The sequence below is a fragment of the Helicoverpa zea genome, chromosome 1, assembly GCF_022581195.2.
Source record: "Helicoverpa zea isolate HzStark_Cry1AcR chromosome 1, ilHelZeax1.1, whole genome shotgun sequence".
Classification (NCBI taxonomy): domain Eukaryota; kingdom Metazoa; phylum Arthropoda; class Insecta; order Lepidoptera; family Noctuidae; genus Helicoverpa; species Helicoverpa zea.
Window position 1 is genome coordinate 10,438,617 of NC_061452.1, and position 27,805 is coordinate 10,466,421.

At 37.2% G+C, this 27,805-nt stretch overlaps 3 protein-coding genes and 1 pseudogene across 4 annotated transcripts; 2 read left to right on the forward strand and 2 right to left on the reverse strand.

The window, feature by feature from the left end:
• Positions 1–1,054: 1,054 nt before the first annotated feature.
• Positions 1,055–3,053, forward strand: LOC124636007 (annotated as a pseudogene).
• A 394-nt stretch (positions 3,054–3,447) lies between these two features.
• LOC124635677 (mitochondrial enolase superfamily member 1-like) lies at positions 3,448–16,688 on the reverse strand. Of its 2 annotated transcripts, none has more exons than XM_047171657.1 (9): positions 16,290–16,688; positions 9,557–9,775; positions 9,127–9,249; positions 8,293–8,443; positions 7,682–7,839; positions 6,804–6,946; positions 6,032–6,195; positions 5,261–5,442; positions 3,448–3,643 (listed from the first exon to the last, which is right to left on the reverse strand). In XM_047171657.1, exons 1-9 carry the CDS (start codon positions 16,386–16,388, stop codon positions 3,509–3,511), a joined length of 1,374 nt encoding a protein of 457 aa, XP_047027613.1. In that variant the 5' UTR covers positions 16,389–16,688; the 3' UTR covers positions 3,448–3,508. The 2 variants fall into 2 exon arrangements, with proteins under 2 accessions (XP_047027613.1, XP_047027674.1); XM_047171718.1 differs by lacking the exon at positions 16,290–16,688 and adding an exon at positions 9,915–10,369.
• A 143-nt stretch (positions 16,689–16,831) lies between these two features.
• Positions 16,832–22,260, reverse strand: LOC124635918 (protein immune deficiency). The gene is made up of 4 exons (XM_047171913.1): positions 21,669–22,260; positions 20,825–21,000; positions 20,326–20,460; positions 16,832–18,322 (listed from the first exon to the last, which is right to left on the reverse strand). Exons 1-4 carry the CDS (start codon positions 21,979–21,981, stop codon positions 18,182–18,184), a joined length of 765 nt encoding a protein of 254 aa, XP_047027869.1. The 5' UTR covers positions 21,982–22,260; the 3' UTR covers positions 16,832–18,181.
• A 761-nt stretch (positions 22,261–23,021) lies between these two features.
• LOC124636086 lies at positions 23,022–24,153 on the forward strand. Its single transcript, XM_047172054.1, has 3 exons — positions 23,022–23,391; positions 23,473–23,676; positions 23,984–24,153. The coding sequence occupies exons 1-3, from the start codon at positions 23,340–23,342 to the stop codon at positions 24,151–24,153; spliced, it is 426 nt and encodes a 141-aa protein (XP_047028010.1). The 5' UTR covers positions 23,022–23,339.
• Positions 24,154–27,805: the final 3,652 nt, after the last annotated feature.

Sequence of the window (27,805 nt, forward strand, 5' to 3'; positions counted from 1 at the left end):
TATACTTACATGGAAGTTTTAACATTTCTAAATTCAGCTGAACAAAAATCTTTATTTGATGCCAAAAACTTTCCCAGCATTATGATATCAATTCTAGGCAAATTAGCGCTGTTTGCATTGATAAATCCGGGCTCCATAACTCGTGTTATAACCAACTATAATTAATTAAAAACAAAGATCGCAGTGGAAGTTCACAATAACGAAATGTGACGTTCGCGCGCTTTCGCGCGAGTTGTTTTGAGAAATGACGTCACGAGCTCTGATTGGTGTTCAAGATATCATGGCGGATTGCCTTATTTCGTAATTTTATTTTATAAAAATACATATTAATCACATTATTAATAAAGAAAACAATGCGCGTTTTATATTCCAAGCTTCAAGTTTAATTTAATAAATATATTATTTTAATGATTTTTGATGACTGTCATCATGCCTATTGTTTAAAAAGAAGTATAAAATATGGTTTAACCTACAGGATTCATATATCTATGCTAATATTATAAAGCTGAAGAGTTTGTTCGTTTGTTTGAACGCGCTTATCTCAGGAACTATTGGTCCGATTTGAAAAATTCTCAGTGTTAGATAGCCCATTTATCGAGGAAGGCTATATATCATCACGCTAAGACTAAAAGGAGCAGAGCAGTAATGAATAATGTTTCAAAATCGGGTGATTTTTTGTTAGTTTCGCAAAAATGACGTATGACAGAATTGTTCTATCGAATAATACTGTAGGACTTTAGCCCTGAAACAAAGTTACAAAATATAGGTAAATAGATATTGCACAACCCTTTGTCTACTGCGCAAAAAGTAAGTATTGGCGATGCTACGCCACGTTCCTACATACATGTGCAGGTGAAGATAGGTGTAATTACTTCATACATTAGGTGTAGAAAATAATTGGATTATAAGTAATGCGTAATAGGGGCAAATTACATAATAATACGTCTTCGTCAATAACTGTATACTTTACAGAAATTAAGGCTCGTAGCATTATAAAAGAACATGCATAATATTGCAAACACATTTACTTGCAATACGTGCTAGCAGCGACAGCATCATGCCGTCCGATCAATCTAAAATGTTTGATCAAACGTTGATTGCTTTGAAAATTTTCGGAGTATGGAAGGGTAGAACACCCTCGAAATATTACAAATATTATACGCTTGTATTTCTTTTCTTCTCGTGGGGTTTCTATAACTTTCTTCTAACTATAAATCTGGTTTATACACCTCGAAGTTTGGAGTTATTCTTACGAGAATTAATGTTTTACTTCACGGAAATGCCTGTGACATCCAAGTTTTTAACAGTTCTCCTCTTGCGTGATGAAATACTTGAAATATTTAATTTCATAGATTGCGATGAATTTGTCGGTGATTATGAAAACAAGGACGGTATGCTTTACAAAACCAACATGGGTTACAGATTGGTTTGGAAACTTTACTTTGTATTGTCACACGTAGCTTTTACGTGTGATATAATTTTACCAATAGTGTTTGATGTTATAAGAGGAGACAAATCAGAACTGCCAATCTGCAAATATTACTTTTTGAGCGAGGAAGACCGAGATTCTCATTTTATGTATTTGTTTCTTTATCAATCTATTGGAATGTACGGGCACATGTTTTATAACTTAAACGTCGATTCATTTTCTGCGGGACTCCTAGCTGTAGCAATAGTTCAAATGAAGATACTAAATAAAAATTTCAGAAATTTAAAATTATCAGCCGAAGAGCGCAAGCTACCGTTAGAAATTCAAGACAAAATTCAAATAATAAGGATCAATAAATTGTTACGACACTATGAAGTTATTCTGAAGTAAGGACGATTTATAAAAATATTTTTAGATCAAAATTGTTGATAAATTGAAGTTATTAAAAATGCATTGTTTGTTTTAGCTACTGCGACGCCATACAAAATGTTTTTTCAGCAACATTCTTTTTCCAATTCAGTTTTGGAGCGATGACAACATGTGTCACTATATATGTGTAGTTTGCTGATGGTAAGTACCAAATTGCGGACAAGATACTAACATCTCCAGAATAGGTTTCTGGCATTTGTGGTTGCATCCTTTGAATCGGACACGGGCTGGTGTAAGCAGTTTGCACCACAAACCCGTGCTGCGTTTCAGGGCAGGGCAGAGAAGAGAAAATAAGAGATGCAATTCTTATTTTAAAAAGAACACGCTTATTCTTTTTGCCTTTGTTTACAGCCAGCAACGATGGAGTACAGAATATTCCTGGTGATCTATTTACTGTCTATGGCTGGCCAAATTTTGGTACCCAGTTTACTTGGCACTCTGCTTACACATGAAGTACGTACAATATTAATATTTTTTTCTTTAAGTACCACTTAAGCATCATTTAAAAAAAAACATTGTTTTATAACTGTTGTAGAGTGCAGAATTAGTAACAGCGGCATACAACACTGAGTGGATAGGAAGATCGGAATCGTTTAAGAAAAGTTTGATGCTCTTTAGACAACGAGCAGCTACACCGATCACAATTACGGGCTTGAAAATGTTTCCTCTGTCACTGGTCTCTTTTATTGCAGTAAGAATTTCTTTTTATATCAAATTCTCGTTTAAGTACTATACTGACTCGGAGCTGCAGGATTGTTCGAAAGAGTTACCGCGGCCCTGGTACACAAAAGTCCTACGACGGAACACGACGGTTTTTAGTCAGTAAGAGTCTGACACTCCCTCACCGCTCGCGCTGCTAACCCACAGCGGGAGGGGTCATGTGATGATTTTAGACGTCGTCGTTAAAAAAAAAAGTACTATACTGACTATAATACTAATTCATCTACATTTTGATCTTCCCTACGTAGTAGTAGGTTCAACTTTATTGTCGATTTGAGAGCTAAAGGCCTTCATAGTTTATAAATCTGTTTACTGTTTCAGATCATGAAAACCACATATTCTTTCTTCACGCTTATTAGAACTGCTCAAGAAACATAGATAGACGTTATTTAAATTACGATATAACAATTACACGCATACGAGTGTAATCACATAATAATTTGCATAAATAAACATTCCGTTTTCAACACAATGACATAAAATTTGTGTCATTTAAAAATATCCCTACATACTTTTTTGGGGTTTCGTACCCAAAGGGTAAAACGGGACCCTATTGTTTTCGCTCCTCTCTCCGTCCGTCTGTCACCAGACTGTATCTCATGAACCGTGATAGTAAGAGAGCTGACTCGCACTTGACCGGTTTTTAATACAATGTAAATAATATTTTACATATTTTTTATTTAGTTAATGTACCTAAAAAATATGATACCTATATAACCATGTCTGAATCAGCATCAACGTGGGTTGACTTGAAACCATGGTAATTTAAAAGTTACCAACACTAGCCGACTACAGTAACAAAGTTTTATAGCCAAAATTGATTAAAAAAATAAAGTGTAAAATCATTGATAAGAAACAAAACAAGGGTGAAAGATATTCAAAAATATTTGTTCATTAAATTTCATATTTACATTAATTGTATTGTCTCCGTTAAACATTGACTAATTCGGCTTCATCAGGGGGCGGGAAGATTCCATCTTTGATCATTTGCTTCCATTCACTGCCTTTCGGATACGCGAATTTGTCCAATATTCCTGGCAAGAACTGCGTGCTGTATCCCGGTAACTGAAACAGATTTATACGATACATAACTTTAGCTTTTAAAATTAGTTATATTACCGAAATGTAGTTGTTTAAAATGATATGATATTAAATTGATTTAATTAAACAATAAAATTAAAATAAAATATGAATATTAAATTATTCAAATCCGTAGCATGTAAATTGTTTCGTATAAAATTGATTTATTTATAACTAGCTTTTGCCGGCTACTTCGTCCGCGTTAGATTCAGACTTTGTGCAAAGAGTTAAACGTGTTATTCTGAGCCAAACATAAAAGATCTACATATACTTTATAAAAGATAGACATATACGGTCATGGTATATTTTTTAGATAATTAACATTTCCGTCATACATGGTTTCTGTGTAGCTTTAACCATTAAGGCTGCACACGCGACGGAAGCATAAAAAATTGAGTAACTTCTCCCGTTTTCCCAACATTTACCTTCACTGCTCTGCTCCTATTGATCGTAGCGTGATGAAAAGTATCCTATAATCAATATCTAATATCCTGCCCAGGAGTATGAAGAATCATTGTACCAAGTTTCATTGAAATCCGTCAAGTAGTTTTTGTTTCTATAACGAACATACAGACAGACAGACAGACAAAAATTTTACTGATTGCATTTTTGGCATCAGTATCGATCACTTATCACCCCCTAATAGTTATTTTGGAAATATATTCAATGTACAGAATTGACCTCTCTACAGATTTATTATAAGTATAGATTAAAGTCAATAATAGCATCATCGTATAGTGTAATAATAATAATATTCAAAATTATCAAAAGTAAGGCAATTTGTATAACAAGAGCTTCTAAAATGAGTTCATGATTCCTATCTAGAAGTGTGTATACGTAAGTACGGTATCTTTAATTGTTAATGTTCATTTTAATGTAAATATTTTGAAATGTTATCATGTTTGTTATTTTATTTGCTTGTTTTTGTGAGATGTTACATGGGTCACTTGATAAGAACTGTTATGCAAGCTAGTTAAATGTTGAATGACGGCTTATTGCTATGTCAACTTCGTATAGAGGTAAAAAAGGAAAGTATCTAATCTATATAGTTTCATGCCTCCTGATATAAATACTTTTAGGTATAATTTTAGGCTTCTTTTTATACAAGTTAGGTACTTCTTAGGAATTATAAATAGGACTTTGGATTAAGTGAGTAGGCAAGTTGAAGATAACACTGCATAGCAATTCAAGTGCTGTTATCATAAATTGCACTCATATTAAAATTTGATTTGAGCATATTTTTATTTTTTTTTAATTTTCCAAAGAAAGTATATTACTCACATTTATGTATGAAGACTAATAAAAAAGTTGCAAAGATTTTCCAGCGATCGCAATGGTAGATGTAAGTCATCTCCCGAGATTTTCCCAACTATGTTGGGGTCGGCTTCCAGTCTAATCGAATGCAGCTGAGTACCAGTGTTTTACAAAGAGCGACTGCCTATCTGACCTCCTTAACCCATTTTACCGGGCAAATACCCCTTGGTAGGACTGGTTGTCAGGCTTACTGGCTTCTGACTACACGTTACGACTACCAAAGGTGTTTAATGACAGCCGGGACCTACAGTTGGAAAAGTCTATGCAGATGGGAGTTACTTGGCTCACCTTAGGTGCCATGTATCTAGCATTTTCCACAATGCAAGGGTCGACAAAATGCTCGTGTTGCTGGTCGACGTACTCGATGAGTCGGTCCTGCATGGTGGCGGACACGCTGGCGAAGTCCCAGTACTGCAGGTGCTGCACCATCTCGCAGAGCCCAACTCCGCCCGCGTGGGGACATACCTTCACTGGAAGTGAAAAATTGACAATTTATTTACTTGCTGTCACTACAGGATGCAATAGCATCATCATCCTCCGAGCCTTTTTCCCAACTACGTTGGGGTCGGCCTCTAGTCTAACCGGATGTAGCTGGGTATCTGCATTACAAGGAGCGACTGCCATATCTGACCCCCTCAACCCAGTTACCCGGGCAACCCAATACCCCTTGGTTATACTGGTGTCAGACTTACTGGATGCAATAGCAGTATCTTAAAAATGACTAATTATTATATACAAAGTATTATTTGCTAATTAACTATTAGTGATTGGACAAGCTGGACCTTAGTAGAAAGCTTGCATATTTCCTCGTATCATTCCTCGCCAATGTTACCAAGGGACTAGTCACTGTTACAATTGAATGTTTTCATCTTGCATTAATGAATTTTTAGGCCACTTTAGTCGCTCATAAAACATCCGAAATACGAGTATATCACAGGTACACTTTGATCAAAATATCTTGCATTGATTCCAAGGCCACTTCAAAAGCTGGGTATTTTTTTTGCCTGAACTTATTACCTACGCCAAATGATCAGTTATCTTAAGAAAAACTGGGTTTACCTTTAAGTTTCTCAGCCATGAGATAAACAGAGAGTATTTCGTTAACTCCGCCGATGCGGGCGGAGTCGATCTGACAGTACTGCATGCCGCCGCTCTGTAGGAACTGCTTGAACATCACGCGGTTGGCGCACATCTCGCCCGTCGCAACCCCGATGTTGTACGGCCTTTTAAATATAGAAAAATGTCTATTATTTATGTATACCTATGTACAAAGGGGAATTAACACTAAAGAAGAAGTAGTGCAATACAACATTAATTGTCAGAAGGCTCAAGTAGGCAAGGCAGGTAAAGAGTAAATTTTCAAGAGAGCCTTTCGGGTCCTGGATTTATCTGCTCAGTCACAATTTTATCCCATGCATCATATGTAGATACCATATAAGTTTGTTGTTTGGATGTTTGCTCCTCAATGAAGCATTAACAGTTGAATAGCTTTGGATAAAACTTAGTAGTATAGCATAGCATAGCCTAAAGAATATATTAGTTACAAGAACTTAGGTAGTTCCCCGAGGACGAGGATGTAACCGCGAGCGGAACTGTGTCTGATACTAATGTAAAACCCACAGCAGCCACAGGAATCCCCTGGTCGAAGAATATTGTAGCGCCCATAAGAGTATGTCATGCTTGATAAGATCAGAATGCCGTCATCAGCTATGAACTCGACAGACAAAGTGTACCGCTATTTATCGCCACTGGTTTGGAGTCTCCTTCACAGCACCTATGGATTCCGTCATTAAAGAGATCAGGTGCATGTTTTATTTCCAATGGTACTCACGCTAAAGCCTTCGATATAGCAGCATGGCCCAGCACGTCATCCGGGGAGGTCGGCTCTTCGATCCACATCGGTTTCAGAGGCGCTAGCTTTTTCATCCACTCGATAGCCTCGTTCACGCTCCATGCTTGATTGGCGTCTACCATCTTTAAAAGATAACAAGTTTTTTAATATCCAGTAAGTGGATGGCGTGGATGGGTAATGGCGTCTTCATAAGCCTCATACAAAGAATTGCAAAATTGTATTCACTACGTTTACTGAAGATGCTAGCAATATTCCTTATATTGGAGAAAATTAGACTAAAAACTATGCTACTTACGAAAGGCACCTGAACTACTTACGAAAGGCACCTGAACTACTTACGAAAGGCTCCTGAATGAATAATGATGCCTTCGAATTGGCATGATCCTAAGGGCCTTATCATACTAGCGGATTGCGAGCGTCTTCAAAGCGAAACGGACACGCAACGAATACGTTACGTATGGGAGCGCAACGAACACGCCGCGCATACGCAGCGAATTCACTTCGGACGCGCAAGAAATTCCTCGCGAAAAGCAGTGTTTTATTCGTTTGCAAAAAAACACAAAGTAGTCGCTCTCTTCCATTCGATTATTGTTTGAATCCATTTTGTTACTGAGTGTATTGTACGTCGTTAATTTGCTACAAACACGCGACGAAAACGTTGCGAATTTGTTGACGTCCGCGACGTCTTCGCTGAGCAGCCGCAGCGTGTCGCGACGCATTCGCTACGCGCCCGCTCCGCTTTGAAAACGCTCGCAATCCGCTAGTATGTTAAGGCCCTAAGTGCGAGTCTTATGTCAGTAGGAAGTTGAAACCTGATATATTAATTCAGAAATATATACAAGTATACAAAGTCTCACCAAAACATTATCAGGACCGATGCACTTACGAACAGCGCTGCATCTCCTATAATCGTCTTCAAAGTTTACTCCAACTTTTACTTTGAAGTATTTGAAGCCCAGTTTCAGGTACTTGTCGCATAGTGACTGCACGAGCTCATCGCTGTAGCCGAGCCAACCTTGAAATAAATAATAATAATTTACTTTTACTACATTTTGGTCCAATTGTTAGTATAAAAGCAAATTATCAACTATGGGTTAGTATCAATTAATTTAATAGACTTTAATAAAAAATCTTATTTTAACCTTGAGAACTTTTTAGAGCTTAGTTAAGGTGGGTCAGTTGGTGATGGTGCAGAAAAATTGGCAAAGTAATTGGTAGTGGTGACGGACAACTTTCCATTGGTTAGATCGAGCACTGCAAGAGGTTTAAATATATAACTAATAGGTACTAATATAAGAGGAAACTTTTTAGTTTGTTTGTTTTTTTTTTTAAACGGTTTCGAAACTACTGAACCGATTTCAAAAATACCTTCACTGTTAAAACTACGCTATGCCCAAGTTACATATACCTACCTCTAGGTAGTGTTAGTTAACATATCTTGTTGGTGACTAAATAACCAGTATATTACCAACTTGTGTGGTGTACGCAGGGTATCCGTTCTGCATCAAATACTTGACTCTCTCGTCCTTGCCAGCCTGCTTGGCCTTCAGGAGTTGAATCGCCTCTTCTTTCGTTATCACGTCAGTAATGTAGCGGAAGTCTATTGTAGAAACCAAGTCCTGTCCATAGAAGAAATTGCTATTGTTAGGTACCGATATGAAAGACTATTCTCTGCTATGAATAATTGTTGGCCCAAGTACCTTTAATGTGAAATATCTAAGGCCGATTTAGGCCACTGCGGCTGTTCTCATATAAAGAGGCAGCCAGCTGTGCAGGACATACTATAATGCATTCTCATAGCCCGATGGGACGGATATCCCAGAGATCATGCACAGGGCCGACGACATTTAATTATGTGCTTACATAAGTAAGCTATATATGTGTAAAAAATCGTGGTGGCCTAGTGGGTAAAGGACCAATCTCTCAAGTATGAGGGCGCGGGTTCGATCCCAGGTCAGGCAAGTACCAATGCAACTTTTCTAAGTCTGTATGTACTTTCTAAGTATATCTTAGACACCATTGGCTGTGTTTCGGATGGCACGTTAAACTGTAGGTCCCGACTGTCATTGAACATCCTTGGCAGTCGTTACGGGTAGTCAGAAGCCAGTAAGTCTGACACCAGTCTAACCAAGGGGTATCGGGTTGCCCGGGTAACTGGGTTGAGGAGGTCAGATAGGCAGTCGCTTCTTGTAAAGCACTGGTACTCAGCTGAATCCGGTTAGACTGGAAGCCGACCCCAACATGATTGGGAAAAAGGCTCGGAGGATGATGATAAGTAAGCTATATATGTAAGTATACAAACCTCAGGTTCCATGTCGACAAGGAGCCTCCACAGAGGTTTATTTTCGAGACGTGCCCAGAGGTCCCAAAGCGAGTTCAGAATAGCCGCTGCAGCCAAATGTGCCACACCCTTCTCAGGTCCAATCTAAAATTGAGAAACAAACAATAGCATTAGATTCTCATCAGATTAGCCTCGGCCTAGGCTAGCCTGAGGGGATGAGTTTGTGGTAAATCTACAGCATTTACGACGTAGGTTTCTTGTTTCAACATTTTCTTTTTAGGGAGATGCAGGTTCAATCTCCTTACAAGCCTTAGTGCCAGAGTTTTCTCAAATCCGCCTAACGCTTGACGGCTGCTGACGTGGACATGCAACGACGACTAACTACTTCTGATTATATATTTCATAAATAAGTCAAACCTTACAAACTTTTATTAGGTAAGCACCCACTTACCCATCTCATTTGCGAGTCGTTTGTAATAGTCCGCCAGAATCCAGCGAAGTCTGCGAAAATGTCGGCCGCATTCTTCCCCAAGATAAACTTCTTCATAGACCTGATGGTGAGCACGATGATCTCCGTACCTCGGCCACAGGTGAAAGTCAGGCCGAACCCTTGCTTGCCATTCTTTGTGGTCGTGGTGACGTAGGCGCATGAGTAGTTCGGGTCAGTATGCTAAAAAAAGGCACAATTTGAGAACACCTTTCTTTTCATGAAGTTGGTTAAAAGCATCAAAATATTTTTGTTAAGGAAGTAAAGCAAGAGATTTAAGTTGCTAAGAAGCAATGGCTCTCAAACTTTATCTGTAACTTACACTATTTGGTTTTAACGTCAAGACAAAGCAGCCTACGCTTATCTTTGGAAACTTTTCCATAAACTAACAAATGGTAGTAGGTACCTATAACTCCATGACCTGACCATGACCGTGAACAGAATACACGTGTCTTAAATCAGTTAATTCTATCAAGGGTTCGTGATACAAAAAAACTTATCTAAGGTTCGTGAAACAAAAACTTATCTAGGGTTCACGATACCAAAAAAGAAACTTATAGGTCAAAGTTCTCCTAGTAGAATATTATCTACCACTCTTCATTGACATCTTAACAATTTATTTAAAATCATCATGGAAGCATTTTTAATGAAATTGAATGGACTTTTGACACATCCATTTCTGTCGGCTCCTTTTCCGCTGCATTTCTTCTGGTGCACTATTTACTACCTACGTCTATAATAGCAGCGTTTTACCTGAAATAAAACGCATATTAAATACTTACCTTATTTGAAGCTTACTAGTTTGAGATAGGCACCTACGTGTTTTCCGCTTTTATCTCTGTCCTTTTCTACCCCATATCTTGCATCTCTCTCGCACACCGACCAGTTTCACTCCCCACCAGGCAGGAGGCGACGAGTGTTCTCGGCGGCCACAGTTCGTCATTGAGTCGAAAACACCAGGCAGAAATTAAAATGTAAGCTTCAAATAAGGTAAGTATTTAATATGCGTTTTATTTCAGGTAAAACGCTGCTATTAAATTCTTGACCGTTATTTGAAGCTTACTAGTTTGAGACGTGTTTGTTATCGCCTGGTGGAAGTGGACGCCAATGTGAGCAAAAGCACAATGAAATTGTGTATGTAAATAGGTACTTAGGTACACGAGTAATCACATGTAAGTATGTGTATTGCGTCCTGGAATACTAATGTAATCAAAGTTAACTGGTACTGGTACTCAGCTACATCCTGTTAGACTGGAAGCCGACCCCAACATAGTTGGGAAAGGGGCTCGAAGGATGAGTAATAAAAATTAAAAGAGAGATGCAAGAACAAAAGCAAAAATTGATTTCATTTTCTAATAGTAATTAACAAAAACATTGCGATACTTCTTAATAACAATAGTAACAAAAATATAGACATTAATCAGCTGGATTAATTAAATAATCGAGATAACTTGCTACTTCTATTTAGTGGGTATCTTTCCCTTCTGTAAAAATGGGCAAATGTATTGCCTGATCGCCAATTACCCTTTGCTAATATATCGTCCAAAGGTATATTGTCAACACAGATTTTGACGCTACCGCCGAGTGGAAGCTTCCTGGGGTTGTAGTTATTCCTGCCTCTTTTAACAATGTCTTAATCCACCCGCATCATCGTTCGGGTGCCTGCCTTTGGTTGGCCTCTAACGGATATAAATAAATTTAAGGAATTAGCCGATGTCCGTCTATCTTCTAACAAGGCTTTAGTCTTTCTGACCCAATACACTGGACTTAGATTTATATTTTCCTGATTATCCATCAAACAACAACCCGACTGCCTATGACTAGAACTGTCGGTCTTAGAGCCAAAGACTGGCCATAAGATTAAATTATCTTTGTTGTTTTTGAAATGTTCTGGGTCTATTGCAAGCAAGGAAAGATCATGGACTCGCCTTTCCGAAACAAGCTAGCAAAAGAAAGAGCAGCAGTGTGCCTGGAAGTTGCAAATGGATTATTCTCGTCTACGTTTACTGCACTTAAGTAGGTTACCAATTGGTCAATATTCCAGATGGACGGCTTCCCGGGGAACAGGTTTGCTCAGCGCTATTGATTTTAAAATGTGTCCGACTAGAACGTGTGAACCTAGCTCTAGAGTGGTTTCTGCATTGCATAGTGTAGCTATAACTGACTTGTGTAATAAAATAGTATTGTATGCTAGTTTATTTACTATGTGTAAGTCCGCTAAAAATTGGGTAAGTATAGGTCCAAATAGGGATTCAAGGATTCATAGGATCCAATTTCATACTTTTCGCCCCAATTTAACCATCGACTCCAAGCTGATTGATAAGTGTTGCGTGTGGATTGAAGAAGACTTCAGTCGGAGAGACTCCTTGTCCCTCCCCCCCCCCATTTCCTTGACCTTGGCAGGGGGTATCCCCGTTGCTGTGTCTATCGGTTTCTGCTCGAGGTTCATCAGTGTGTAGGGTACTGCTAATGATCGGGACTTCAAATCTGCTCGCCAAAATACCTGGTGCCACCGAAGGAACTACTATGAGATTAACTCCCGTTCCTGAATTGAGATGACTGAGGACCTACGGTATAAGGTAAGGTGGCGGTAATACCCATGCTAGCGGGTAAGTCAAAACTTGAGAAAAATGCATCGTGGAACCCCGCTTTCGGGTCCTTCAGATCTAGGGGCACGTAGTACACAACTATGTGTCCCTGGGCTCGCTTCGAGGCAAATAGGTCCACTGCTGATACAAGATGCCACTCCGGTGGAGGTTTGTGTCGGGAGAGATGGTCTGCCTGACTGTTGAATAGGGCTGGTATATGATTCACGACGTGATAGATTTGATACAGCTCAAGATAACTGAATACTCTGTACGTCAAGTTCGGTAGGCTCCTTGATCGGGTGCCACCTTGATTTCTTAGATATGACACCACAGTCCCATTTCTGCATTGAAAAATGGCTGTTGATCTCTTTAGCAACTTGCCGTGATTTTCCAGTTAATACTGCAAGCATCTCTTTCAGATCGCAGTGAAAGCCTTTTTCTCTCTCGTTCCATGAACCCATTACGGGAGTTCCGTTCAGTTGTGCCCCCATCCTACATCGGAGGCGTCCGTGGTTATAAGGTGACAGGGAAGTGGCGAATGAATATCCAAGGTTTGGTGGCAGCTGACCAGCCACCACTTTAGATCTGCTAAGGTATCTGCTGGTAGGTTCAACATTGCTATACTCCATTCACCGAGCCGTGAGCCCACAATGTAACCAAAGAATGACACTTTTTCAAAATAGTGGGTATAACCCGACCGATGACAAAAACGTCACATTTTTATGTAAAATGTTCTTAGTATCTGTGGTCTTCAATTAAGTAGGGTTCTATGTATGACAGTCAAGACTTCTAGGTTCATTTTACATGTAAACGATTTACTACATATTTCATTAAAATTAAGAAAATAATTTACGGCATTTATTATACATATTTGATTTCAATTAAGTTTGAAAAGATTGCATAAGTTCCACAGACATCGTTCTAAAATATCATCATTACTTCAATCGTGACTTATAAGAACCCTTTTTATGGTTTGTTCACCGTTTGGCTCACGGTTCCATGAATAGGGTAGGTATAGATTGCTGTTCAACACTGCATTGAGGATAGTGAGGAGAGCCCGGTAATGCAGTCTGCCGTATGGAACAACGAAAACTTGCGAAGTTTAAAAGTCCTATCAAGCTATGCAGGTCTTCTAAGTTTGTCGTGCTGTTTGTCACGTAGTGCGTTTTGTCATTATCTTGTTGATAATGCTTGCGATTTATTCACTTGCCATCCAAAACATGGTGCAAATGATCCCAAAGTAGGCAAATATATCTTGGTGAGCCACCAGAAAATCGAGATACACAATTATAAGTAACCCTTGAGTTTTCAAAGTTTGAGCCACCCAAATTGGTCACTGTGGCGAAGGTCTTGGGTGCCGTGCTTAAGCCAAATGGTAGGCACGTAATCTGAAGCAGTCTTCTTCTGTATACTAGTCGAAGAAAATATCTGTGACCTTCGGCTACCGGAAGGTAGAAGTAAGCCTGGGCGAGATCCACTTGCACAGCCATTCGTCTTTCTGAAGAAACTCCAGCACCCGAAAAACATTTATTAAACTGAAGGGTTCCGTAATTATGAACTTGTTGAGAACCTTGAGATTGAGTATTGGACGGTTCTTTCCGTCGCCTTTTGGGCACAAGAAACATATTGGAAAGAAAGCTGGCAGAATTTGCAGCTATCAATAGAACTTTTTGTTTTATCATTTGGGATATGACGACATCCATCTCTTTGGACTCTCTGGTCAAATCTGGCATTATCTATCAAAGGTGGCTTTTGGCCAATGGTATGCGATACCCAGTTATTATTTTTAACAAGAAAGGCGGAGCTCCCATTTCTTTCCATTGGTCTTGATATAATGTTAGGCAACCCGCCTGGAAAGTCATAACTAGACATCGGATTATATGCACTATCAAAATGCCAAAATATGCATGCAAATATGCACTAAAAAAGAGCGAAATATGCACAAAATATGCACAGTTAAAAAACCACTATTAGAATTAACTTTTATTTTCAGAACATATATTTAAATATACATAGAGGTACTATTAGTTGTAATTCTTGTGACAATATACAATTACATATTTTTCAAGGTTTTCTGCCGCAAATTTGTGACGTTTGTCACTTAAAATTAATTTATAGGCTGAAAATGACCTTTCGACGTCAACTGACGTTACCGGACAGAACTTGAAATTTGGCGCCATTTCTGCCGAGATATACTCTTTGGCGAAAGCGCACTGAGGAGAGCGTACTAATTATTATTATACTCTTTGGCGTAGTACAACACGTCTATCACGTATAAATACTGAAATATGCACTATCAATGAAAAAGTACCAAAATATGCAATAACGCTAAAATAATAGCATAATATGCATTTGCATATGCAAACATGCAAATGCATATAATCCGATGTCTAGTCATAACTTACGTGCCTTGTTGGACGCATCAAAGTCCGCCTGCGGCCTGGACGCTTTCTGTTTCCTCTGTTGGACATGGTTCCTATTGTAATTTACTCGTGATATCCCAAGGGAGCTTTTAGAGTTTTGCGTCACACGCCATTCAGCGTGAGTGTGATTACCATTTCCCTTCGAGGGAAGGTTATAATGGCGACTCTTCGAAAGTCGATCCAAAAAGCCACCCTGCGAGGGTAGATTGCAATGATGGTACGACCCGCAACATGCATGATTGGTACCCTGCGAGGGTCCGTGATAATGAGCCCACCCCTGCGGGGGATGGCTAGTATACTTACTGGTCCCTATACTTACTGGTCCCTGCTTTGTAATGATGCTGCGACTCGCAAAATGCAAGATTGGTACCCTGCGCGGGTCCGTGATAATGAACCGACCCCTGCGGGGGGTGGCTAGTATACTTACTGGCAGTCCTAGGCGGAGCGTACCAAGTCTTTCAAGGCCGAAAACCATCACACGCCGTGATAATGAGCCGACCCCCATGGGGGGTGGCTAACAGACTTACTGGCAGTCCGAGGGGAGCGTACCAAGTCTTTTAAGGCCGAAAACCATCACACGCCGTGATAATGAGCCGACCCCCATGGGGGGTGGCTAACAGACTTACTGGCAGTCCGAGGGGAGCGTACCAAGTCTTTCAAGGCCGAAAAGCTTTCTTGACACCACCAGCCCTCTTCAAGTGCGGTAGTGACCAGTCCGAACTAAGGAGATGCTGGTTGGACCGCACCTCACACCATTCTTTTTTGTCAAAAAGTTGAACGCCTTGCAGGATTGAACTAGGGCCACAGGTGCCTTAGGAACTTCGGGCTTGCTTTCTTTTCCATAGTCACGTGCACGGGCTGTGGTAGCTTTATTATTTACCGCATCCGTATTTGCTTTATAAGTCACTCATTCTGAAAACAAATTACTGAAAAAAAAAGTACACGGAAGAAACTCGTGACAAAAAAGGGGTAGATGTACAAAATATTAACACTTGATTTCGCAAAATCGAATATCGAACGGTAAAACCGTTAACAAATTGTATAAAATATTATAAACTCACCTGTGTTCTGCGAGAGCACTGAGTTTATTTTTCAACGAAATACTACAGCGGTTGGTTAGACCAACCTTCTCGGGCGGAAAACAAGACGCCAATGACGAACTGTGGCCGCCGAGAACACTCGTCGCCTCCTGCCTGGTGGGGAGTGAAACTGGTCGGTGTGCGAGAGAGATGCAAGATATGGGGTAGAAAAGGACAGAGATAAAAGCGGAAAACACGTAGGTGCCTATCTCAAACTAGTAAGCTTCAAATAACGGTCAAGAATTTAATATGCAGTTGCCATAAAACATTTACATACCTCCAATCTGTATAATCATATGGTACAATAACGAGAAAAAGCACAGGATTTGGTTGCTTGAGTAGTTTAGTGCTGTAGGTCGTTTTACAATGAGAATAAAGACCACGTGATAATAAAGCTGCATCATAGTTGATAGACTTCGGGTAGTCGTTAAAACTAATCTACTTTGAAGTAAACAACTTATAGAAACATACCTTTTTCTAACTTAATTCTCGCGTATTATAAATGTTGGTCAGGAGAACTTATTTCACTTTCGCACTTTCTTTGCTTCAATTTTCCACTTTCATGAATAGGTACTCATGATACAATAACAGTATTTGTAAGACTTACCAACGCATCAGATCCATGTGATCCCAAAGATGTAGGAAACCTGACATCTTTGACGTCAATCGCCACTATTTCCAAGCCGCTGCGATTAGGCACGCGCATTTTGTACTAACTGAACAACTGACGATCGGCGACTGACGCGAATAACCCCCATTACAGTTATCATTTGACTAGCATTCACGGTTGTTTTCTTTAAGATAAATAATGATCTATATTTAGTTAAGAAGCTGCACGATTTTAAACTTTGTGTTTATAAGGAATAGGGTCATAAACGCTTGCTCATCAGAATTGATTATTATGTAATAATTTGTTCTCAGTATCTTCCGAAAGGATTCAGATTCAAATACACGTCAGAAACAAAGTTGTATCTACTGTTTACCAATATTTTTGTCCAATTAACTGGTTATTAAAATGTACATAACGTCACACTATAATGATTAGTGTTAACCAATAATATATCGATGTTTTTACAAATAATGAGCACCAAAAAAAGGCGAATCACGAAGCATATAATAATAAACGAAAGGTATAAATCAAATAGTAAAAACGATTATCAAAAATTATATAATTCAATATTGTATATTGTATTCCAAAATGTACACAAATATGTTATGATATGTAAAGTGACGTCACAAGTTTTTGGTACTTAAATATGTACAGATTATTAAAATTCTGTGACTAGATCAAAAACGATTTTATATTTTAATTTCTCAATTTTCATAGATACATATTGTAAATATTATGAAAGTAGGCACTTTTATTAGGCGTATTTTGTTCATTTAATATGGAATCACGTAAATGCATCAAATGCATATTATATCTAGCTAGATTAGATACAAAATTAGCAGACATAAATATCACACAGTTGGGCCACTATGTAAAAACCCCTTCTTTGCCTATCCTAATAAGCTAATGTAAGGTAAGTGCTCACATATGTTTATAGACTTTTTTAATTGGTTTAACCAATTAAAAAATGTATTAAGTTTACGAATAATGAGATGCACTTGTCACCTTATATCGGCCATACACGATCATGCCTTCCTACCGTCAAAACAGTATGAAGTCTTGATCAATAAGTATTGACTTTATGTGGTCATAAACTTTCAATAACCAAACCAATCGTGATGCTGATGTCGTGATCTCGTGTATGGCCGACATTACATTAGGCTCATACACATTGTGATGTACTAGTTTTCCACAACAGATGTCATCTGTTTCCCTCACTCTTGTTCTTAAGTCATAACATTGCACTTCAACCCACAAAGACATACAAAGTCACACTTTTGCTTACCTTTTAAAAATCTCATCATCAAGGAATGATTAAAAATCTCATTACAAATATAATAGACTTACATCTCAAACCAATCACCAATTACATACATTCATTTCAAAAAGTCAATTTCTATCGTTTTTATAGATTTTAGCACATGGTTTAATAAAAAATGTCCTACAAAGGGGAAGTAGGAGTAAGTTAGACCTAACAAAAAACACATTGTATAAATGAGTAATTAACTCAAAAAAGCCGTTTAACTACTGGTATTTCGTAACGGTGTTAAGAGGTTAAAATGAGTCATATTTATTCTGTTACACAGTCCAAGAATACGTTTTCGCAGTCTTGTCTATAAATTAACAAAAAAATGTATCTATTTCGTACTATGTAGCTGGTTTGTGTTGCTACTCATTAAAAGTAAGTGTAAAAAAATGTGCTGTCTCATTTCAAAATTGATAGCGACTATTTTTACGGCGTAGTAACGCAGGTGTGCATATAAATAGGAGTTGATATTTGTTCTGTTAAAACTGAGTTTCTGAATTTAAAAATCTGAAAGATTAAATTATGCAAGTAAAAAATTCTAGATTCTAACATACCCCTATTTCTTCACATTTCACTAAAATGGTTACTTTTTACTTTTCTTGTACATAACGGATAGGTCTCTGACGAGGCTCCTCTCTCCTTCCTCCCACAGCAGACTAGCCAGCCGGCCAAGAGTTCCATCGTCGTCATTGTTCACCCAGTCTATCAATAGTTTGTAGCGCGCCTGCGAAAACAAAACAAAGGACCATGGGCAAAAATGTATGAAGCCTGGGCTCACCCACCAACAGAGATGAGACCAATTTGAATATACTTGTAAAGCACTAAATATAAAGATTTAAACTCATTTTTGCGAAGAATCCATTGGGTTATTTTGCTATAAATATTTTTCTCCGACCATAAATAAACTAATATTCTGCAAAAAGTAGTGCTGTTATGGCATTGTAGGTTTTGTTATTGAACACCTTTATCTAGTTTTAATTCCAGGTTTAATGTATACATAAAAAATAAAACAACTGCTAACAGTTAAAATTATTTTTGTTAACATTTCAATCAATACCAATAATAATGTCGTCTAAATATCCTGCCGGTGGATTAAATTGTGTGTGCCTGCCTAACCCTAGATACCATATTATTGAAATGATATGAGCACAACTTCCTACTGTGCGTCTACCTGTTAGACACGAGCAGTAAGGGTCATGGCACAGTATAGCGGCACCGCAACAGCACGGCGTGGACAGTCCGTGGACGATTTCTTCTTTGTGCTAGAGATGGAGTCTCCTGATGTCTCCTATGGATGTTCCTGAGTTTATACGCCACCGACTTCTATGCCGATGCACCTAAGAATAGTTTTTTTTTTTGCTTTTCAGTGTTTTTGGGAGTCGGTTTTATTTTTTTGTAAAAAGTTTTTTATTTTTGGCTTTTCAGTGACAAGCATAGTTGTCACTATTCGCATTTGTGGAAAGTTCTCATCAATACGAATAATATAAGCCCAAACACGAGGTAGTTTACATATTCAGTTGTCGAGTTCCCTCGACCTTCTCCGGTCTCCATCATCAGGTCAGCTCCAAACCTTCACTGTTGCATAGTGTTATCAAACGTACACCTCATTGTCAAGTTTTTGACCTATGCACGCCTACAATTTTCGAAAGTTGCCCTCGATTTCTCAGGGTTTTCATCATCAGATCCTGACCTGGTGATGAAGGTGGTCCCATAATCCTATCATAATCAAATCCTGCGAATTAGGTTTTATGTCATGAACAACCAAGCGCACTACGACTCCTAACAATTCTTTTTCTACAAAACCTGTTTAGGTGCATATCTTTTTTTTGCCATGGAATTGAAGGTAGTGCCCATAGTAACAATTTTAGTACAAACAAAAACCTTCACAACGGCATATGCTATAACTCTGTTGGACAATGAGCCCAATTTGACTCATGGTCCTTTAGTAAACTAATAGGTTCTGAATAACAACGTTAGTAGTATAGTCTCAGAGTATGTACAGTTCTTGCCCAGTGATTTAGCTTGTCCGAAGTTCGCTACTAAATACTACCGCGCATGCTGATTGTAAATGGCAGAAACTGTATTTAGAAATAGTTTGAATTTGTTTGTCAGGAGAACCAAACGTGGTTTGTCAAGATTAACACCGGAAATTTTTTATCTTGGTTCATGAGCCCCTTTTACGATTTGATCTGATGAAACCGCGGGAAGTGCATAGTTTTCGACAAATATAATATTATGCTGTTATCAATACCTACCACTTATTTTAGTATCTGATATCTCTATAGAGCAGCACTAAACTGCGTTACTATCTCAAAAAATATGTATTTGCGTGGTTTTCATGACGTAAGTATCTAGTCAAGTAGTACGACTTATGCAAACGTTATCATAATGCACTGTGAAACTATTGAGGAAAAAGTGTATTTTAATTGACAATAACAATTAAAAGATAACTTATTTATTTGTTTATGATTATATTTTGTTGTTATCATGATAGTTCTCTAAATCCGATGGTTGTTTGCAACTTCATTCCGGGAACAAGAATGCACATGTGGCTATTCCTTTTGCTTAATTCTCCCACTTAAAATGGCTTCTGCCAGCTGTCAAAAGCTTGTCATTTGAGCCATCAAAAAAATGGTGAAAACGAATACAAAAAAATAGACCAAAAATAATAATAATCTGCTATCAAATACTTAACATTACAACTTTAGTAACAAATTTTACATTTACCTCAGATATATCATATCCAGCGGCATTGATTTCAGCAGTTTCAATTCTTCCTTGAGTGAAGCCGAGGGCTCTGAAGACTGTGTGCCAGTTCTTCCCAAGATTCTTTGATATATAGTCCATGTAGTCATGGTCAGGCTGGAAAAATACATACAAGTTTATACAACACTGGCAACATGTAGTTTAGTTTAAGCATTATCTACCTATATTAATATAATAGAGAGAAATAATTGTTTGTAGTTTGTTTGTTTGTTTATTTTTGGAGCCTTTACCCTAAAGGGTTACTGAATAGATTTGAAGAATGGATTATTGGAAAGCAAGGCAATCCCTGAGTACCATAGGTTATATTTTATTTGGGTACAGATTGACATTCCCACGGAATGCGGGTACCAGCGACTATGTATAAAGCAGATGCAACAAGGCTTAAAGAATAGAAGACAGTTTTTGGGACCTAAGGGGTTGTACCATGATTGCTATGTTATACAATTAACTTGCTAATTACCTTTATCCTAGCTTCCATAAGCAGCCTGATAAAGTTATCCTTCTCAATTTCTTCCTCTTCATACTTCTTCTCTTTACCTGATTGTTTATTGCCCGACATTGTGACTGGACCAAAGTAGTAATCATTTCCCAGCCTGACACCTTTTGCATTTACTATGTTGTATACATTTCCAGTTGCTGAAATTATATTTACATAATTATTTAATGAAGCATGAGATTCAACAATGTATTATACTCATTACTTCTCTTAGCATGAAAGATGACTCATACAGTTGCTATTAGGGTATTTCCACCACTTTTTTGTGGAGGTTACAAAGACATTTGAACAATATTCCTTATCTATTGTGTAAAAATACAACTGACGTGACCTGATTCTTCATTTGAATAATTCAGATGGCCATTTTATTTGTCAAAACACAGAAAATATAGGTATGTTAACTGGTATAATTTATGAATCAGAGACAGTTTAACAATTTTATCTTTACATATTATGTAAGTCAAGTAAATACTTATAAAGATTATTTATTAAGATAATGCAAATAAAATAGGATGTCATTCACATTCCACACATTTTTGGTTTAAATCAAAAGTGATGGCCAAAAAAGTAGTGTATTCTGATAAAATACATCCTCTTTAGCATTTATTAATATGGTGGTAAGGGTGTAGCAAAGGCACCAATAACCAATATGGCACCAAAGTACCGCTGTGCTTGTTAGTAAAGTCTGTCTTTTAATATATTTTCGAATAAACTATGAATCATTTGAATAACCAATGTGTCACTGGGGTAAAATCTCTTTTATCGGGATTACTGAAAACCTTATTAAAATATACTATTTCTTCATCACCTTGAACGTTCACGGAGCTTGAACTGCCGCGTTTTTCTTGAGAGGACTTTGAATTCTCTTCATCATCATAATCCACTGTTTTCTTAGTTTTCTTTTTCTTTTCTTTTTTTGATTTCTTATCTTTTTTGATGTCATCGTCAGACACGGACTCTATAACTATTTCTTCATCGTGTTCTTCTGGATGCTGAGCATTTGTATTGTGAGCTTCTGGTGTACGACCTTCACTAGTCCTGGGGGCTCTCGGAACTGCGTCCGACTTCAGCCCTTTAAACATTTCTAATAGTTTGGTAACTTTCGAGTTGATGGTAGTCATTTTGAGAAATTTATGAGTGCGAAAATTTTTTAGAATCACAAAGAACTTTCCTTATCAACAAACATCAATGCTCACTTGGGTACCTATCTAAGTTCACACTGGATGTTTTTATTACACAAAATTTGCGACATCACCTATTATTCCACTAAGTTTTTATTCATATTAAGTAAAAAGTGTAACTTAAAATATTATTGATTTTATTTGTAAGTTCTGAAGAAGATTTAATTTACGAAATGACACAAACACAAATCCACAAATTACAAATTGACAGACACGCTATGTTCTCTTTCTCTAATGCTCCTGCTACACCTGCGTTAGCGTTAACGTTAATGTCAATGGCCAACTACGCGTTACTTATAGCATTAAAAATGCGTGTTGGCTACACTTACGCAAAGAGTTAATCCCTCATGAAGTAACGCGTTAACATACATTAAAGAGATTAAACTCAGATACACAAAATAATTCTAAAAACTAAAGCTTTCTCATTTGACCATTCCATTACCGTGCTCGTAAAATGCAGTTACAACTTAAACAAAGTATCTACACTCGTCCTTGCATGCGTGCAATGAGATGGCATTAATGTAGCCAACATCACTTAGCGCTCTAAGCTACGCACTAAAACCCTTTGATGCGTCCAAAAAACCGACACCCGAGTTATCGCTTAACGTTTAATGCTATTTATATTGCCATTAGTATAAATTGACATTAAAACGTTGGCCACATCTGCGTAATGCCAAAATTTAACGCGTTAAGACGCAGGTGTAGCAGTAGCATTAGAACATTGCAGGCTGCTTGAAACTTTTGTATTGTACGGAAACTAACGCCATCCATCCTTCATATTGAAAACTATTTACTCGTTATACCCGTTGGGTTACCAATTTATAACAGTGATATGATTTAATCAAAAATAATAATATAATGTAGATAAATATTTATCTTGCTAAATAGTATTTATTTTATTTAGTGCAGTAGATAGAAAAAATAAAACAACGAATTCAATCAACATTGCAAAAAGTGTTTTTTGTCCTAATATGGTCACACCAAGTAGGGAAATGACGTAAGACGTCACCTAAAAAATGCGTTAATTTCAAAAAATTATTTAAAATAATATAGTTAATTTGATTTCGAGTTTCAGGTGAGATTGTTTGTTTGAAACACTTTTTGCCCTGGATTTCGACTTCGAGTTGAGCTGATGTTTTGTGAGATATTACTCTGTGTGAGAAATTGACTCTTGTTTGGTTTGAGACAGGACTCGTAGTTATAATAGTGATAAGTGTGAGAAATTGACTCTTGTTTGAGATAGGACTCATTGTTAGTGTTGTGAGAAATTGACTCTGGTGTTCAACTTAACACATACAATGTCTTTCATGTCTTGTTGTGTGCCTGGCTGTACGATCACTACAGAAGACGGTTGGTATAAATCATATTACATATATTATTTTGTTGTTTGTTATTTTACATGAATAAAGCTCAGTCAAAACAATATTCCAGGTGTGCTGCATAAATTTCCAAACCCAAATATTGAAAGAGAACGCTTCAAGAAATGGGTTCAAACTGTTGGAGATACCGTCAAAAAGTTTGATGAAATCTTCATTTATAACAACCGAAGAGTATGCCGAAGACATTTTGCACCGGTCTTCCACTACCCTAAGAACAGATTATGTAAATTAGCAATACCCACACTGTTCATTGAAGGTAATTAATACATTTGCTTGCACACTGTGTACAGTGTCAATTTTCCAACTGGACATAGATAGCTATATTTGAAACTATGAAAAATAACAAAAAATACTGATTGGAGTTACTTATTTCATGAAAGTTTAAATCAATATACTGAATAGAGTCTCATTCGAGGCTCATTTTGACAAAAACTATAACTCAGACAATGGTTCAAAATCATTGATCCTGTCCAGGAATCATACCTGTTTTTATATATTGGATTAAATTTTGGAAAGTAATAATAAACTTAAGATAAATGGAAAATAATTAATTTCATTTTCAGGTGGACCCTTGAATAAAGAAACGCCTGTTCAAATGTTACGAGATGAGCATTCAACAACTTCAGCTCCATTAGACATAACTAACATCAGACTATCAGGTATGTTGAATTTCATTTTGCTTACCTTAACATACCATGTTAAGCAGAAAAGATCCAACCAACACTTTTTCTAAAATCATGAAGTTTCATATATGCACGAAAAATCCAGACATTTTGACCGCGTAGCGCATAGCGTTCGAAATAAAAATGAATTTCAATCAGGAAGAGTAGTACTATATAATGCTTTAGTTAGAAAATACTAGAAAATTCTGCTGTCCCCAAAAAATTTCATCAAATTTCCTCCTAAAGTACCAAAAACGCGTTTTTGGTACTTTAGGAGGGGTATATCTCTTCTTCGATTACGTATCTAATATTCTACAAGAAATTGTATATTTCACCTTTGCACCAAAATAATAATAATAATTTGTTGACCAGTGTAATTAATTGAGCTTATCTATACTATATAATATTATAAAGAGGAAAACTTTGTTTGTTTGGTTGTAATGGATAAACTCAAAAACTACTGGACCGATTTTAAATATTCTTACACCATTAGAAAGCTATATTATCTGCCAGTTACATAGGCTATATTTTATCCCGGCGCGGGCAGTAGCTCCCACGGGACGCGGGTGAAACCGCGGGAAAACGGCTAGTAATCAATACTTGGATACAGCAAGAGAAACGAGCGCGAACAGAGTGAACCAGAATAGTGTTGCAAGTTAATTTGTAGTAAGAAGGTGGGGAATTTAAATACTTTTGACACACCCACCAAATTAAAGCCTTCTCATTACTAACATACAAATGTAGAAATACAGAAATTATGACAAATCACACAGATGTTTAATAATAGTATGCTGATATGTTATCCAATTATATTGATAAAAAGAAGTATTTATTTAAAGTTATACTAATTTTATCTCTAAGATATTGAAATCTCACACGAGCAAGAGCTTTTGTAAACATGTCAGCACACTGTTCTGTAGTACATAAGTAAAAAAAAGGTTTTTATTGTGGGCTTTTTGTGTTCCCGAATCAAACTAAAAATCGTGTTCTTATATTAGTACATATTTATTCCCTTCTTCTTCTAAAAGGAACCACACATTAAACCGATACTTATATGTATTGTATTTTATGGCACAATATTTGTTTGATTTTCTAGGTTCTGGAATGAAGATTAATATTACTGATGAGAAACCATCCACTTCAAGGTCATTTAAACGAAACATGGAAATTGTCCCTTCAGAACCAACAACGCCTTTGGATAATCCTAACAAAATCCTGAAAAAGCAAGGTACTTATTTTGTTTGTAGGGACACAAGCTTATATTTTTTCATCTTCTATTAAAAATATACGGAGGACTATAAAATATTATTTAATGCTTTAAAAAATCAGAATAATTACGCTCTTTTGATCTATATAGGTCAACATGCTGTTCAAATTACTAACCTAAGCATTAGTATGACCGTCTCCTTTGCTTTCTTGCTTTTTGTATCTGTTTGTCTGCTAAGTTCTGAGCAATGGATTACAATGAGGTTTTTACCAGCTTTGGAGAATTTGTTAATAGATGTTTAGGAATAGAAATTATAGGAATATTTAAATTTTCCCAAAGAGTGTTTATTACTTTGATATTTTTTTCAGAAAACGAACATTTGTTATCTTTAAAGATACGTGGGAGAAAAGAAATGGAGTTAAGAAAAGCTGTACTCCAATTAAAATCAAATTTAAGAAAAGCCAAAGTACAAAAACTTGTCTTCAAAGAGAGGCTGTCAAGAGCAACAAAAACAGTAAATACAAAGGCATTTGAGGTCCTTACCCGAAATATGTCCAAAGCCACCAAAACTTTTTTAAACATGCAGGTTACCCAACTCGGTAAAAAGCTAAAAGGAAGACGCTTCACTTTTGATCAAAAAGTTTTGGCTCTGTCTTTGTTTAAAACCAGTCCAAAGGCATATAGATATTTAAGTGAGCTCTTCATTTTGCCAAAAAGAAAAACCATACAAGGTGTGCTTCAAAATTTAACACTGCAACCTGGTATAAATCCACTTATGATGAAGCAGTTGAAAAAAAGGGTGTTAAAGCTGCCAAAAAGACACAAATTCTGCACTATAATTTTTGATGAGATGGCAATTGCTCCTAGCTTAAAATACGACGTGAAAAACGACGAAATTATTGGTTTTGTGAATGATGGACACAAACAAACAACTGAATTTGCAGACCATGTTTTAGTTTTTATGGTGAGAGGAGTGGTAAAAAAATATAAACAGCCAATAGCTTATAGCTTCTGTGCCGGGTCCACAAAAACATCGGATTTAAAAAGATTGATCAAAACTGTGGTTCAAGCTGTGGAGGAAACAACCCTGCAAGTTGTGGCAACTGTGTGTGACCAAGGCGCTACAAATGTGGCTGCAATAAACGCTTTATTAAGCGAAACGAAAGAAAAATATCTTAGGAGGAGTGAAGAATGGCGAGGGGGGTTTTTTGAAATAAATAACACAAGCATTATTCCACTGTATGATCCCCCACATTTGCTGAAAGGTGTAAGGAATAAGTTACTTACAAAAACATTACACTGCACATATGAGGGCAAGCAGTGTGTAGCGAAATGGGACGACATACTAAATTTGTACCAACGTGCTCCAGGCTTCATGGGAGTGACTACAGTTCCCAAATTAACCCTACTACATGTGATACCAAGCATGATCCCCAAGATGAGAGTAAAACACTGCACTCAAGTTTTTAGCAGTACTGTCGCTGTTGCGATGGGATTGAGGGCAGGTAATTTTGACGACAATAGTTTATTATGCAAGTATTTTACTAAGAAATAGAAATCATTTATTTGCTAAAATGTATATTACAAATTTGGTTTGGCCAAAATATCAGAAACATACTTTATTACGACTGTATGAATACCGTCATAGCCATAACTATTTTTATTTTTTTTTAACTTTTAATCACTCGTATAATATCTAGGTCTATTACCGGACGCATATATAAAGACTGTATTATTAGGCATATCGCATTTACTTTCTGAATCATAACTAGGGATATCTTGCACTTGGTCTATGAAATAGTTGTTAAATGATTCGGCAAACTGTTAAGGATTACTGATTAATTCATCCCCCTTACTGATTTTTAGTATTGGTTTAATTAGTCTATTTTATTAGCATTAATTATTTGCCACAAGGCTTTGTTTTGAATGAAGTATTTTGTATTTAATTTCAGAAGAAGGTAAACTGGAACCCACGGCGAAGGAAACTGCGACAATCCTCATGATTTTCGACAGATTGTTTGGCTCTGTCAATGGGAGCTTCAGCGAAGTAAGTAACGGGAAGTTATACAGAGCAGCTGTAACGCCAAGATCGCCACATCATAAGTTATGGAATGATAGCCTACCAATTCTTAAATCCATGAGATTTTTCAAAAATGATGGGAAATCGGCAATTGTTCCCTCCCTCTCCAGTTGGATAAAAACAATAGAAGGTTTTCAGAAAATTGTTAAAATAATGAGCTCTAAGGGTGTGAATTCGCTACTATTAAGAAATTTTAATCAAGACCCCTTAGAAAACTTTTTTGGGGCCATTCGAGCACATGGCGCTAGCAACATTATGCCAACCGCTGTAGGCTTTCAAGCAGCATATAAAACTCTTATAGTAAATAATCTGACGTCGGCTCACTCGGTTGGTTCCAATTGCGAAAAAGACGAAAATAAATGTCTAAATTCATTAAAAAATTTGTTTAAAAAAAAACACACTGAGGAGCCGCGACATGAAAATATAGAAATTGCTG